Genomic DNA, 15,554 nt, shown 5'->3' with positions numbered 1-15,554 from the left:
GTGCACAGCCCACCGCAGCCTGTCGCTGTCATATCCTGTGCTATCTTCACTATATCAGCATATTTGTATACTTGATACAGCTCGTAGTGCACGTGTAGGCATAAAATAGACCCTACAGTGGTTCATAGCTTCTTATTCAGCAACTCCTATTCCTCCTACCTCCTCGTTGTACCAGCCGGGATACGAGAAACTTTGGTGGAGATCGGGTAACCAACCCCGGTGGAAGCCAAGCTCCTATGCCGACAGGAAAGGAGGGCTCTTTCGAGCTTCGTTGGCCCTCCGGTGAAACAGGGGGTTGGTGTAGCAGGCTTTTCAAGCCGTCACCACGAAACATACTAAAGCACGAAATGAAGAAGGAAATTTTTACTGGAACAATCGGAATAGACCCACGTGACGAAAAAGGACTATGGATTATAAACTCGGGACGTGGAAGGTGGAACTGCCGATCTCTCAACTTTCCTGGGAGCACTCGAGTGCTCTCTGACGAATTGAAGAGTCGCAAGTTCGACGTCGTAGCGCTGCAAGAGGTGTGCTTTTGTGTATTGTTTATGTAGGGAGAAAATAATCATAGACAGCACCTTTACGGTGCCGAATAGGATTCACAAAGTGCCAACATGCGCGTATCTACTAAAAACTCCTGCTGCCCATTCCTGAACCCCTCCCGGAACTACCGTTAGGTTTTACTTCAGAAGGGAGGACGTGCCTAAGCACTCCGACTTATCCGTTGCGTATGTGGGTTCACACAACCCCCTTGTCACTTCGTACCGCCACTACCCTTCACCAGGGCCTGGGCTGCCCAATCAGCCCATTACTGACCCTAACTAAGCTATGTCAGACCCTGTCATTGCAAACGTTCTAGCCGTTGCAACTCCGTTATCATCTTCGTTGCCGCCCTATCGACGGCACTCCATGCGCGCTACTCAGCGCACATTCTCTGCACGATGTTGTCGGCGTTGGTGTCTTCCCCAACAACCGCAAGCATCACCCGTCGAGTGGTTGTGAAACGCGGGCAGTGAAACATCACATGCTCCGCCGTTTCCTCGGCTACCGTGCAAACGGGTCAAAAGGGTGAGCCTACCCGCCCACGCGTATGTAGATACTTCTTAAAGCATCCATGTCCCGACAGAAACTGGGTAAGGAAAAAGTTTACCTCACCATGTCCTCTACCGATCCAGCCTATACGCCTAATAGAGTCCAGCCTAACTCTATCCCTAGCGCCCCTGACGTTCCTCTGCCTATGGCATTCGATGTCCTCACCTAGAAGTATGCATATGGGAATCATGGCTGCAATAACCCCAATCGCATCCAACGATATGGTACGGTAGCCGCACGCAACGCGCAATGCCAACAGCCTAAACACTTTGTTCAGACATGCATGATTGCGCTTACTCTCCAAAGCCGGGACCCATGCCGGTGCACCGCTGGGCATCAGGCATCTCTTACTGCTGCTAGGACCGTAGCCGTTCGGCATAATCTTGGACAGCGCAGTAACCGCCGTCGACGCTTTACCACAAGGATAAATCCACATGGCTAGTGAAGTTCAGCCTGTTGCCTGCCATAACACCCAGGTACTTCACACTTCGTTTGGAGACAATCATCTGTCCTCCAACGAATATTTCGGCCTTTGAGGCCGACTTGCGGTTTCTGGTCATCACCGCTTCCGTCTTGTGGTGGGCCAATCGTAGATTGACGCCCGCCATCCAACTCTCTACTATGCTTATGGTGTCCGATGCCAGCATTTCCACCTCCTCTAGAAACTCGCCTACCACTGTAAGGACAATATCATCGGCGAAGCCAGTGATCACGACCCCAGTGGGTAGTTCGAGCCTCAGCACCCCATCGTACATGGCATTCCAGAGCGTGGGGCCGAGAATCGAGCCCTGTGGAACAAGAGGTCTGCTGGAAGAGCTTAACGGCACGTACGTTTAAAGATGGACATGCCATCTATCAGAAAAACGGGTGGTGGCCATTCAGTCCTCGAATGTGCAGGCTGAGAATCAAGGGCCGATTCTTCAATATAAGCATCATCAACGTGCACAGCCTTCACCTCAGAAGTACCGATGACGACAAGGATGAATTCTTCGCGCAGTTGGAGAGTGAATACGACCGCTGCCCAAAACATGATATCAAGATCGTCATCGGGGATTTCAATGCTCAGGTCGGCCAGGAGGAGGAATACAAACCGGTGATTGGAAGGTTCAGCGCACACCAGCGGACCAATGAAATGGGCCTGAGACTTATCGACTTTGCCGGCTCGAAGAACATAGCCGTACGTAGTACCTTTTTCCAGCACAGAATTCATCACAAGTACACCTGGAGGTCACCAAATCAGACAGAATCACAGATCGACCACGTTTTGATCGACAGTCGGCACTTCTCAGACATTATCACCGTCAGATCCTATCGAAGCGCTAACGTTGACTCGGACCACTACCTAGTGATGGTTAAGATGCGTCCAAGACTCTCCGTTGTGAACAACATTCGGTGCCGACGTCTCGGTTAGATCTCGCGCGGCTGAAGCAGCCAGACGTCGCCGTAAACTACGCGCATTCACTCGAAGCTGCGCTACCGAAAGAGGACGAGCTGGACGAAGCCCCTCTCGAGGACTGTTGGAACACTATCAAAACAGCCATCAGCAGTGTAGCGGAGAGCTCCATCGGGCATGTCACCCGGAATCAGCGGAACGATTGGTTTGACAATGAATGTAGGAGGGTGTTGGATGAAGAGAACGCTGCGCGGGCGGCCAAGATGCGCAATGCCACACGTCAGAACATGGAAAGACACAAACAGAAGAAGATGCAGCGAAACCAAATCTTCCGTGAGAAAAAGCAGGAATATGCAGCGAAACGCGAAATTTCTACTAGAAACTGAACGGATTGTGCCACAAAGGCTTTGTGCCGCGAGCCGAAATATGTCGGGATAAGACTGGCAGTATTTGACGGACGATCGTGAGCGGACCGATAGATGGAAGCAGCACTTCGACGAACACCTGAATGGCGCCCAGGCGGAGAACCATGGCGACGGGGAAAGTGATTTGGATGGTATAACAGACGGAACAGCTACCGGAGGAGTGATAAGATGGGGTTATCTGCCCGATCTATAAAAAGGGCGACAAGTTGGACTGTAAGAACTATCGAGCGATCACCGTTCTCAATGCCGCCTATAAAGTGCTGTCCCAAATCATTTTACGCCAACCATCACCAATTGCGAACAGATTTGTGGGAACTTATCAAGCCGGCTTCTTCGAAGATCGGTCTACAACGGATATTTACAATGTTTACACTGCGGAAAATCCTTCAAAAGGGCCGTGAATACAGAGTTCCCACGCATCATTTATTCGTTGACTTCAAAGCCGCCCATCGACCGGAAAGAGCTATGGAACATCATGGACGAGAACCGCTTCCCAGGAGGCTCATCAAACTGATTAAATCTATGTGCTGTGTTCGGATTTCGGGTGGATTGTCAAGTTCATTCGAATCACACAGAGGGCTTCGTCAAGGTGATGGTCTTTCATGCCTGCTGTTCAACATAGCGCTACAAGGTGTTATGAACCGAGCGGATATTAACACGCAGGGCACGATTTTCAACATGGACATGGATATTATCGGCAGAACATCTGTGGCGGTGGCTGAACAGTACATCAGGCTAAGGCGCGAAGCAGAAAAGATTGGGTTAAAGCAGGCTTAACAAATATATATTATTATTAGCTAGTGATAAAGTGTGACCGTATCAATGTGGATCTAATAGCGACTGACTCAAATGGGGATTATAAGATTGTTATACAGCAATATGGGTCACCCAGAGAATCTGAATATCTCTAAAGTAAGAGAGAAGTGCATATTATCAATGCACACATATGAATCGTTTCTACTAACTGTTGTACATAATTACTAATTACAACTATATAACAATGCGTAGCTGGCTTTCTGGCTGGTAGCTGGCGGAACGACTACCGGAGGAGTGGAAAGACGGAGTTATCTGCCCTATCTACAAGAAAGGTGATAAGCTGGATTGTGAGAACTACCGAGCCATCATTATCCTGAATACCGCCTACAAAGTGCTGTCCCAAGTCTTCTTTCATCGACTATCGCCAATAGCCAATAGATTTGTGGGAAGTTACCAGGCCGGCTTCATGGAGGGTCGGTCTACAACAGACTAAATCTTCACCCTGCGGCAGATCCTCCAGAAGTGCCGCGAATTCCGAGTCCCCACGCACCACCTGTTCATCGATTTCAAAGCCGCATATGATAGCGTAAACCGACTAGAGCTATGGAAAATTTTGGACGAAAACGGTTTTCCGGGTAAGCTTACTAGCCTTATCATGGCTACGATGGATGGGATCCAGTGCTGTGTGAGAATCTCGGGTGGATTGTCGGACCCATTCGAATCTCGCAGGGGACTTCGACAAGGAGATGGTCTTTCCTGCCTGCTATTCAACATTGCGCTTGAAGGTGTTATAAGGCGAGCGGCGATCGAAATGCAGGGCAAGATTTTCAATAAATCCAGTCAATTTATCTGCTTTGCTGACGACGTGGATGCTGTCGGCAGAACATTTGAGGCGGTGGAAGATCAGTACACCAGACTGAAACGCGAAGCAGAGAAGTTTGGATTGGAGATAAATACGTCTAAAACGAAGTATATGCTGGCGGGCGGGACCGAGCGCGACAGGGGTCGCTTGGTAATCGACGGGGATGAGTTCGAGGTAGTCGACGAGTTCATATACCTTGGCTCGCTGGCAACAGAGGACAACAATACCAGCCGTGAGATTAAAAGACGTATTATCAGCGGAAGTCGGGCCTACTACGGACTCCACAAACACTTGCGGTCGAACAATTTGAGCCCCCGTACAAAGTGCACACTGTACGAAACGCTAATTAGACCGGTTGTCCTCTACGGGCACGAAACGTGGACACTGCTAGAAGAGGACCTACGAGCACTCGGAGTTTTCGAACGGCGGGTGCTGAGAACCATCTTTGGCGGAGTGCAATAGAACGGTGTATGGAGGCGAAGAATGAACCACGAGCTCGCGCGTCTCTACAGCGAACCAAGTATTCAGAAAGTGGTTAAAGCTGGACGGATACGTTGGACAGGACATGTTGCTAGAATGCCGGACAACTATCCTGCAAAAATGGTTTTCGCATCAAATCCGGTAGGAACATGACGAAGAGGGGCACAGCGAGCGAGGTGGAGCGAGATCTGGCGAGCACTGGGTGCCCGCGGAACTGGAGATCAGTTGCCATGGACCGAAACAGATGGAGAAATTATACTGCGCAGGCCTTGTCATAAGACGTTAGGCCAATTAAGTAAGTAAGCTGGCTTTCTAACTCTCCGGCGGTTTTTGCGGCCCCTGGAGTAGGACGGTGAAAGAGGCTAAATTTAGGAGCAGAATTGGCGACCGAGAAGGTCCTAAGAATATATTGGGGTACAGCAACTGACACACTTATTTTAAGGCTCTCGCCGAAGCACGATTTCGGTTTGTTATCGGGAGAACGATGAACAATCAAGAGAGAGATGCTGCCAACACTGATGTCTGTCTTTGATTCGCTGGCGCTGCTATCAAGCATTCTAATCTTCCTCAAAACTCTGCTTCAGAATATCCGGGGCTCAGGTATTGCTTAGGACGACTTACTTACTTATGTGTCCATGTCCGCCGGTCCGGCAGAACAAATGGATGAAATCAGAGATCTCCACTGCTGACGGTTACCCGCCATGGCGTTTACCTGTCGCCAGGACAGGTTTTCGTCTACAGCCCGGATATCGTTGGCTAAGCTGCATCACCATGAGACACTGGGTCTGCCTCTTCTACGCTGTTCTTACGGATTCCAGTCGAGTGCTTCTCTGCAGATCTCGTTTGCTCCATTCCCCAAGGTGTGACCGATCCACTTCTGCCTACGTTCACGAATTTCTGTTGCTATCGACAGTTGATGACATTGACGATGGAGTTCCTCATTGGAGTTTTCAGGCCACCAGTTGTCAGCCACGAGCAATGGGAAAAATGGTTGAAAGTACTTCCGGCGGTCCAGAACGTACGTATGCCGAGGTATTATTGGTCCTTCACATCGATTGGCTCGGAATCCATCACAACATAAACTTACAACTTCGTGGATTCTAGCGGGAACGGTTATGCAGCTGTATCTACAGGTCCAGCAAAACAGCGTGGATGTATGTGCAATCGTTGCGGTAAAGGCGCGAGTACCCCACTCAAGTTTGTTTGCATTCCGAGGCTCGAGCTGCAAGCCGCGGCCATAGGCTATCGTTTAAAATAGACGGAGAAATAGCTTTGGACCGATTCTTGTGACGAATTAAGTTGGATACGGTCAGACCATTGCTGGTACTCACAGTACGTGACTCTTTGCGTGCGCAGCATTTTGGAGACCAGCAAAATGACAAATTGGAGATGGGTTGGCACGAAAGATAACATGACGGATGACGCAACGGGTGTCAGACCTTCGAAATGAAAATCGGTGGCTCAAAGGGCCGCATTTTCTGAGACAGGCACGCGATAACTGGCCAGCCAGCCGCGCCGTTCTCGTCTACTTCTACAAAAGAGAAAAGGCGACCAACTTTGCTTCACCATCGAACCAGTTTAGAACGCTTCACTAAGTAGGTTGAGCACTCTTTGTTCGGTCGGAAGTTCACGTGTTTCTATTCGTAAAGAACATCCGTAGTAAATCTACAAATGTCCAACGTGAGTTGGGATATCTCTCCAGCTCCTTTCCGGAAAAAGTGAAACTTATTGCCACTCTTTTTGTTTTAATTTCCTATTAATATTCAATCGCGTTTTTTATACTGTTTTTCGCTTTTTCAAATCACTTTTTTCTTTTTATCTTCTTGGGACGACTAGAGCTATGTTAAGCGCATTTTCCTAGTTGCCTTCCCCATTTCATACCCTGACAGCTGATAGAAATTTCTAAACACGAAAATTCCATAGAATTTTGATATTCAAGTGCTTTTCTCTATGCGTAAAGTAACTCTGGAGAACATTGTGAAAGAGTATCATCGCATAGCCAACCTCAAGCAAGACACCCTGATGAAGGAAAGCAAAGAAGCACGCAGCGTTAATATTGTCTCTCACAACCAGATAAATCCTGCCAAAAACTGTCTAAAACGCCCTGTTGGAAGTGCGGTGACCAGCACGGTGTCCGTTCACTTCGCACACCTGCTCCAGATGCAAGCAACAAGGACATAAGGAAAGCTATTGTTCTAGTATAGCAAACCTGGTCTGTCGAGGCAGTCGAAGCTCAAACAGAACAACATGTTCTTGTTATCCTCGTGGTTGGCAGCATAGCACTGTGATGACTTGTACTATTTCAAACAGTCGTTTCCATTCAACTCGATCTTGGGCCACTGGTCACTAATTTCCTAGACCTCTCCGAAGTCACAAGTCATTTTCGACCAGATCGAGCCCTTTTGCAACTAGCTGCTCTCGAGCGACTGCATCCTATGCTGCTTTGTAATCAATGAAGATGGCCCATGACGCGTGAGTAAGTTATATTGCCGACATTTCTGCAAGATCTGTCGGATGGTAAAAATTTAGTCCGCAGTAAAATGCAAACTGATTTGTTTTTAACATTATTTATTTTATAAATAACATAATTTCAGTCACTTTTTCTAATCTTATCGCTCGCTTTTTGATCACTCTTTTTCAGATTTCAGTGGAACATTGAGATTGAAGTCACTATTTTCAGTCAGCCAGACCACTTCCAGCCCTGGAGTTGGAAGTGAACACATCGTATCTTGTTCCATACGTTCCCATCGTTCGCCGGTGGTATCGGATGTGGTTTGTGACCTACAAATAGAAGGAAAAAATTAAACAATCTACAATATGTCCTAATTACGAGATGTTTTGTACCACTTCAATTTTTCAGATAAACTATTATGTTGGTTGGGCTTGGGACCATTTTTCTTTTCGGAATCCAAGCCGAATTGAGCTCGAGCAAACGGCTGAGGTACGGAACTAAACTGCAAACTGACAGGGACCGGACCTGTTCGATGAGTTGTGTGTGTTATGTATGCAATCCAACCGTCATAATTTTTCCAGTGTAAACTGTCAGTTCTTTCTAGAAAATAAAAACCGCGTTTGCGCTTACAAATGTTCCTCCGTAAAAATCATATTTTCTCAAATAATAATTCGAATTCCGTTATGTCTGCGCGTATATCGAACCGCGTATAAGATCCCTATACAAATCTACCCACATACACGACAAATTTGGTGTCAGAAGTGGGATAACATTAATAAACCGGTCGTACGAAAGTGAGGTTATAATCGGTCGAAAATGGCCCAAGCCAATGACGAATTCATGCAGGCGCTATCTGCAATGATTGTGCAAACCCTCAGAACGTCAATCGGAAATGCTGTCGAACAGGCGAATATCGGTCCTCGGAATCCTGCTGGAGACGCTGCTGCTCCAACACCGAAAGTCCCGTCATTCTCTATGAACGAATACCGGTCCGCAGAAGGGACATCCGTTTCGGACTATCTCAACCGATTTGAGTGGGCGCTGCAGCTGAGCCACATACCAGAAGGTCAGTACGCACACTATGCCAGAGTTCACATGGGAGCTGAACTAAACAACGCGTTGAAGTTCCTCGTAACCCCCCGGAATCCTGCAGAAGTACCATATGAGGAACTACGTGCTACGCTGGTCAACTACTTTGACCGAACGAAAAACAAATTTGTAGAAAGCATCAAATTTAGACAGATCGTCCAGCAAAAAGGTGAAACGGTCGCGCAGTTCGCCTTACGATTGAAACAAGGTGCATCACATTGTGAATACGGTAACTTTCTGGACCGAATGTTGATCGAACAACTTTTACATGGACTCGAGGCTACAGATACGTGTGATGAAATCTTAGCAAAGAAACCAGAAACGTTTCACGCTGCCTACGAAATCGCGCACACGCTAGAAGCAACCCACAACACAGCACGAGAGGTGAACACAGGGACACTATCGCCGAATCCTGAAACCGCAAACAAGCTCGGTTACGAAAACTCCAGATATAGAAAACTAACGCAACCTGATTGCCGTCCGTCAACATCATACCCGGCACAACAGCGACAGCGAAATTTCGAGTCGCTAGGTGGTAGGCAGCAATCCAGTAGTTACAACGATCGGGTGTCGGACCCCTGTAATGGTTGTGGCGGTCACCACCTACGGAATCATTGCCGTTTCCGTAATGCAAGGTGCAACAATTGCAACAAGAAAGGCCATATTGCTAGAGTGTGCAGATCAACGAAGGTCAATTTACAAAATTCTTCCACCGACGAAGTTCAATCACAAGAGGACGCAGTTTCTGAGCTTGATTCGATACAGTCGTTAAGCCAGGTGTACGACGTACATTCGATCGGGAAAAAGATGATCAACGTGCAGATAGAAGGGCGGTCTTTACAAATGGAGTTAGACACCGGAGCACCATGCGGGATTATTGGAGAAACAATGTTAAAAGCTATCAAACCGAGACTTTCGCTGTTACCAACGGACCGACAGTTTTCGAGTTACTCCGGTCACCGTATCAATTGTATTGGTCGCACACCTGTGAACGTATCTGTCGGAGCTGCAACGCGTAGGCTCAATGTATACGTAGTATCCGGAAAATCTGAAGCCCTCTTTGGTCGAGAATGGATCACACACTTTGCTGACCAGATCAACTTAAATAGACTTTTCGCACCCGGCGTGCCTGTCAATTCGCTTGCTACTACCGCACTAAGTCAGAAAGAAGAAGCTAAGTTATCAGAACTACTGGAACATTTTAGTGACATTTTTAGCGACATTCCCGGTAAGCTTGTGGGACCACCAGCAAAAGTGCATTTAAAACCAGATGTATCACCAGTTTTCGCTAGGGCACACGATGTACCCCTTGCCTTACGCGAACGTTATGCAACAGAAATCGATAAAAAACTCGCTTCAGGATTTTACCAAAAAGTGGACTTTTCGGAATGGGCATCACCGACACACATCGTCGTGAAGAAAAATGGTAGTATTCGGATCACCGGTAATTACAAGCCAACCGTCAATCCGAGGATGGTCGTCGATGAACATCCAATACCAAGAATCGACTCAATTTTCAATAAAATGAAGGGAGCTGCCTTGTTTTGCCATTTGGACATAACCGATGCCTATACACACTTGCCAATCGACAACGAATTCAGCCACGTACTTACGCTGAACACCACAACACACGGGCTTATCCGTCCTACGAGAGCGGTTTATGGAGCTGCCAATATCCCTGCTATTTGGCAACGCCGAATGGAAACCGTCCTTCAGGAGCTGGACAACGTCGTCAGTTTCTATGATGATATTATCGTTTTCGCAAACAACTTCGACGATCTACTGCTAGCGCTAACAAATACAATGGAAAGGTTGAAAGTAAATGGTTTGCGGCTCAACCGATCAAAATGTGTGTTCGCCGTACCGTTTCTCGAATGTTTAGGGCACAAAATCGATCACCAGGGACTCCACAAGTCGGATAAACATATCGAAGCCATCCGTGATGCTCCACGCCCATCAACGCCAGATGAATTGCAGCTTTTCTTAGGTAAGGCAACTTATTATAGTTCATTCATTCCGAACCTTTCCTCTAGAGCCAGAAGCTTACGCGACATGCTTCTTACCGATCCGTTTAAATGGACACCAGAAGCTGAGAAGGCTTACCACGATTTGAAACACGCTTTAATCTCCCCGCAAGTATTAATGCAATACGATCCTACATTGCCGGTGGTTCTAGCAACGGATGCTAGTAAAACGGGCTTGGGTGCTGTGCTTTCACACCGACTTAGCAGCGGAATAGAACGGCCAATAGCCTACGCTAGCTGTGCTATGTCCAAGACAGAACAACGATACCCGCAGATAGACAAGGAGGCACTTGCCATCGTGTGGGCGGTGAAAAAGTTTTTCCACTACCTTTACGCTCGAAAGTTTACGCTCATTACTGATCATAAACCTCTTACACAGATTTTTCACCCGGAAAAATCTTTACCTACACTTTGCATCAGCCGTATGGCAAACTACGCTGATTATTTGGCCCATTTCAATTTTGACATAGTTTATAAGCCAACTAACCTGAATACAAATGCTGATTACTGTTCACGAATTCCAGGCAAATTGGAGCATTCCGATATCGACAGCCTGCCTCTGCGCGAGGGAGGAAATAGCGAGGATGATTTCGGACTATTCGCTCTTCATCAAATGCAGCAGCTACCAGTGCGCGCTGAACACATAGCACGAGAAACACGTAAGGATTTACACCTCGGAAAAATCATACAAGAACTCGAACTGGGCCGTAATCTAGCTCAACTAGGATATAAGGCTCCAGAAGCAAAATACACTATTGTTGCCAACTGCTTGCTATTCGAGCATCGCGTAGTAATACCGCCCACTCTTCGTCAACCCATTTTGAATGACCTACACGCAGCGCACATCGGAGTGGTGAAAATGAAAGGACTAGCACGTTCATTCGTTTACTGGCCTGGAATCGATTCAGACATCGAGTGTATGGTAAGATCATGTACAGAATGCGCACGTCACGCACCTGCCCCTGCGAAATTCAGTAACCACCACTGGGAGTATCCAAAAGGTCCATGGGAGCGTATTCATGTGGATTACGCTGGCCCGGTAGCGGGAGCAATGCTGCTGATAATTGTCGATGCATACAGCAAATGGTTCGAAGTAAAAATCACCCATTCTACGACGACATCCGCCACGATCAAGATACTGGATGATGTATTCACTGCATACGGTGCCCCTATCACACTGGTGTCCGATAACGGGCCGCAGTTTACTGCTGCAGAGTTCGATTCTTTCCTACAGACGAACGGGGTGAAGTTTCACAAACTTTCGGCTCCATACCATCCAGCTACTAACGGGCAAGCTGAACGATATGTCCAAACAATTAAAAACGCACTGAAGGCGATGAATACGACAAACAACACATTGCAAACAAACATCAATAAATTTCTGCAACAGTACCGAAGAGCACCTCATGCTGAAACTGGAGAGTCACCGGCAAAACTGTTCCTTGGTCGGAATGTTCGAACACGACTTGATCTGGTTAGACCGCAGAATCTTAACACTAGGATTTCCGAAAAACAACAAGCAGCCTTCGATCCTTCGTTCCGGTCATTCGAATTAGGGCAACACGTCTATGTTCTTTCCGGAAACCCCCGAATGGACAAGTGGATTTCGGGAATAGTGGCTGCCCGTTTAGGAGACCTGCACTACGAAGTGGTTTACAATGGGAAACGTCTGAAACGTCATGTAAATCAAATGCGAAGGTTTGACGGCTGTACAATCAGTGATAATGGTACAACAGGTGTGGCAAAACGGCGAGTGCGTTTCTATGGAGATACAATGACGTCACCGGATCAGCGATGCAATTCACCTTGCAGTACTTCGTTGGAACGTTCATCCGTTTCTACAAGCTCACCAGATGCCCGATTCCTGACTCCTCGTAGCAGTCCAGAGCAGCATCAGGAAAGTTTACCGTTCATTTTACGTCGCTCAGACAGACCACGCCGTCCCCCTCTTAGATATTCACCGTAGTCGTGAGGATCGGATTTCTTTCTCAAAGGAGGGAGGAAATGTTATGTATGCAATCCAACCGTCATAATTTTTCCAGTGTAAACTGTCAGTTCTTTCTAGAAAATAAAAACCGCGTTTGCGCTTACAAATGTTCCTCCGTAAAAATCATATTTTCTCAAATAATAATTCGAATTCCGTTATGTCTGCGCGTATATCGAACCGCGTATAAGATCCCTATACAAATCTACCCACATACACGACAGTGTGCAAGGGCCACACGGCGTCCGTTTGCTTTTCGAAGTAAATATTGTTGGCTGTGGCAATAGTATGTAGAGCAGGTGGCTGGTTACTGATCGATTCAGAAGATTCAGAAGCAGGTTGATTATTTTGCATATTCTCAACGGTAGAATTTGGCGCATCAAGCTTTCGGTTCACTCTCCGAATGTTTCTTTTGCTGAAAAGTGTCGGTTGATTTACATTTAGCTTAGGTATTTATCAAGGTATTTATGTATTGTTTAGCATATTCACCTCTTTGCTGCACTAACGGCTCTGAACCGTGGCACGGCACCAAATCGCAGATGTTTACGTCTGCCAGCTATGATGAAGTCTTCGTAAAGAAAGTGGTTCGAGCACATGGTCACTTTTCTGTGTGTTAATTGTAATTCAATTCCAATGTTTTCCATTATTGATGACCATTTTACTAAATCAGCTTTCGAAACCCTAAAAATAATTTAATCGGCTTAGTATTTAAGTAAATTCACATTTGTTGTACACAGTTTTAAATACCTGTGAAAAGATAATTCCGGATCCTTTTCAGACGATCTGCAGCCAACTACACTGCATAGGCCCATCCTGTTCCTGTAGGCAAACGTTAAATAAGTTTTTTCTCTAAACAAGAAACAACTACTGTGTGCACACATGAAACACAAACAAATTTGACGTTTAGGCCACCAGATGAACTGATTTGACACTGACATTTCAGCTTTGACGCACAAGATCTTGCAGGCAAGGCGGCCGCCACTTGCTTACAAGTGAGCGATCGCTTTATGTTATAAAACAGCACGGCAAAGAGGTATACGGGAGACAGATTTATGTGAAATTCAATTTGTTTCAATGAAAATATGTTTGAATATCGTACACACTTAAAAAAAATGCCGAAGTCAGCAAAACTTTGCCGAGATTTGGACAGCCGAGCGTTCGGTAAAATTTTTTATGATGCCAAACGTTAGTAAAAATCCGTAAACGTCGATTTGCAAAACTGAAATTTTTACCGAACACTCGGCTGTCCAAATCTATAGGCAAATTTTGCTGAGTTTTTTAAGTGTGTAGGTTGGCGAACGGCTGGATAATGCTTACCGTCGGTTCCTTGCATAATGGGCATAAAACAGACCCCACAGGGGTCCACAGCCTCTTATTCAGCAGTTTCCCTACCTCCTCGTGGTAGCAACCGGGTTACGAGCAACCTCAGTGGAGATCGGCTAACCGACCTCGGTGGAAACCTTGCAAGCCAGCACTACTAAAAAACCAAAGCAATAACTTGAATAGGAACAATCGGTAAAGACCAAGACGACGAACGCGGACTAACGACTGGAAATTATAGGAACATGGAACTGTCGGTCTCGAAAAATCCTCGGAAGTACCCACGCGCTTACTGAGGGAGTGAAGAACCGGTGGAGGAGGAGGTATGCTGGAAAGGAATGATGATACGTATAAGGATGGTCACACCATCTACCAGAGCTGCGGCAATACACAAGGACTGGTTATAGCTGCCGGATAAGGTTGAGCTGAATGAAGCCCCTCTGAAGGACCGTGTGGCACCGAGTCGACGAATGGTTTGACGAGGAGTCCCAGCAGACTGGATGAGATGAGAAGAGCGCAGTGCGAGTACGAAGGCTGCGTAGAGCAACCCTTCAATGAAGGGGCCTTCAGAATGTGGAGCGATACAAACAGAAGTGGAGACAGCAAACCCGACTCTTCCAGGAGAAGAAGCCACACTTTCACGCCCACGGAAGTTTTATCAGGGACTCAACGAATCTCGTAAAGGTTTTGTGGCGCGGACCGAAATGTGTAGAATAAACGATGGTGGTATTTTGAGTGATGATTTATTTATTTATTTATTTATATTTTATATCATCTGACAAATTTGTCTTAATGAACTAACATAACAATCAAAATTCACTGGACCTAGTAATTTTACTTATAAACAAGTGCGAAGGTTCGCCGAACTCGAACAGATGCTCAATACTAGTGAATAACCTCACACTGAACGCTACGGCGCAGATACAGATTTTCGAGCTAGAACATTTTTTATCGAAAAACTTGTGTAAATAATATACTTTGAAAATGCTAGCTCACTGCTGCCATCTATTGAGCTTATTGCCACAATTCATTCATCAATAATATCAATAATACCTGGCTTGACATCGGTAAAATATTTTTTTTTTGAAACGATGATTCTACAATTGATGAAGGGACGGTAAGGGAAAATAATGAAGAAGGATTTTTTTCCGGGAATGAAGGGGAAGGGTAGAAAGGAAGCGGGGGGGGGGGGGGTAATAGGTAGCTATGCTTAACAAGTTGTCGTTGTGACTCCTATATTTGTGATCGAAAGTTGGAAGCAGCACTACGATGGACACCTGAATAGCGTGCAGGCAGAAGACATGATAGTGCAGGAAGTGACTTCATTGGTGCAGCAAGCAACGGAGATGTGCCACCCCCAACGACAAGCGAAGAGGTAATGACGCCATCCAGCAGCTGAAGAGCAACAAAGTCGCCGGGACGGTTGGCATTGGAGCGGAACTCATCAAAAGGAGCCCGGTATAGTTGGCCGGCTGTTTGCAGCAACTGATTGTCAAGATTTGTGATACGGAACGACTACCGGAGGAGTGGAAAGACGGGGTTATTTGCCCTATCTACAAGAAAGGCGATAAGCTGAATTGTGAGTACTACCAAGCGATCACTATCCTGAATGCCCACCAACAAAGTGCTTTCCCAAGTCATCTTTCACCGATTATCGTCGATAGCCAATAGATTCGT

General features: G+C 46.6%; 2 protein-coding genes across 2 annotated transcripts; one reads left to right on the top strand and one right to left on the bottom strand.

Annotated features, from left to right (window-relative positions):
* Positions 1–8,276: 8,276 nt before the first annotated feature.
* On the top strand, positions 8,277–12,539 carry LOC128746458 (uncharacterized protein K02A2.6-like). Its single transcript, XM_053843506.1, has one exon. The coding sequence runs from the start codon at positions 8,277–8,279 to the stop codon at positions 12,537–12,539; it is 4,263 nt and encodes a 1,420-aa protein (XP_053699481.1).
* A 123-nt stretch (positions 12,540–12,662) lies between these two features.
* On the bottom strand, positions 12,663–13,409 carry LOC128732682 (uncharacterized). The gene is made up of 3 exons (XM_053825982.1): positions 13,305–13,409; positions 13,047–13,238; positions 12,663–12,972 (listed from the first exon to the last, which is right to left on the bottom strand). Exons 1-3 carry the CDS (start codon positions 13,367–13,369, stop codon positions 12,753–12,755), a joined length of 477 nt encoding a protein of 158 aa, XP_053681957.1. The 5' UTR covers positions 13,370–13,409; the 3' UTR covers positions 12,663–12,752.
* Between the last annotated feature and the right edge of the window lie 2,145 nt (positions 13,410–15,554).

This window comes from Sabethes cyaneus, chromosome 1 (assembly GCF_943734655.1).
Source record: "Sabethes cyaneus chromosome 1, idSabCyanKW18_F2, whole genome shotgun sequence".
Lineage (NCBI taxonomy): Eukaryota > Metazoa > Arthropoda > Insecta > Diptera > Culicidae > Sabethes > Sabethes cyaneus.
The sequence above is the reverse complement of the archived record's forward strand: the minus strand, read 5'-3'. Positions and strand labels throughout refer to the sequence as shown.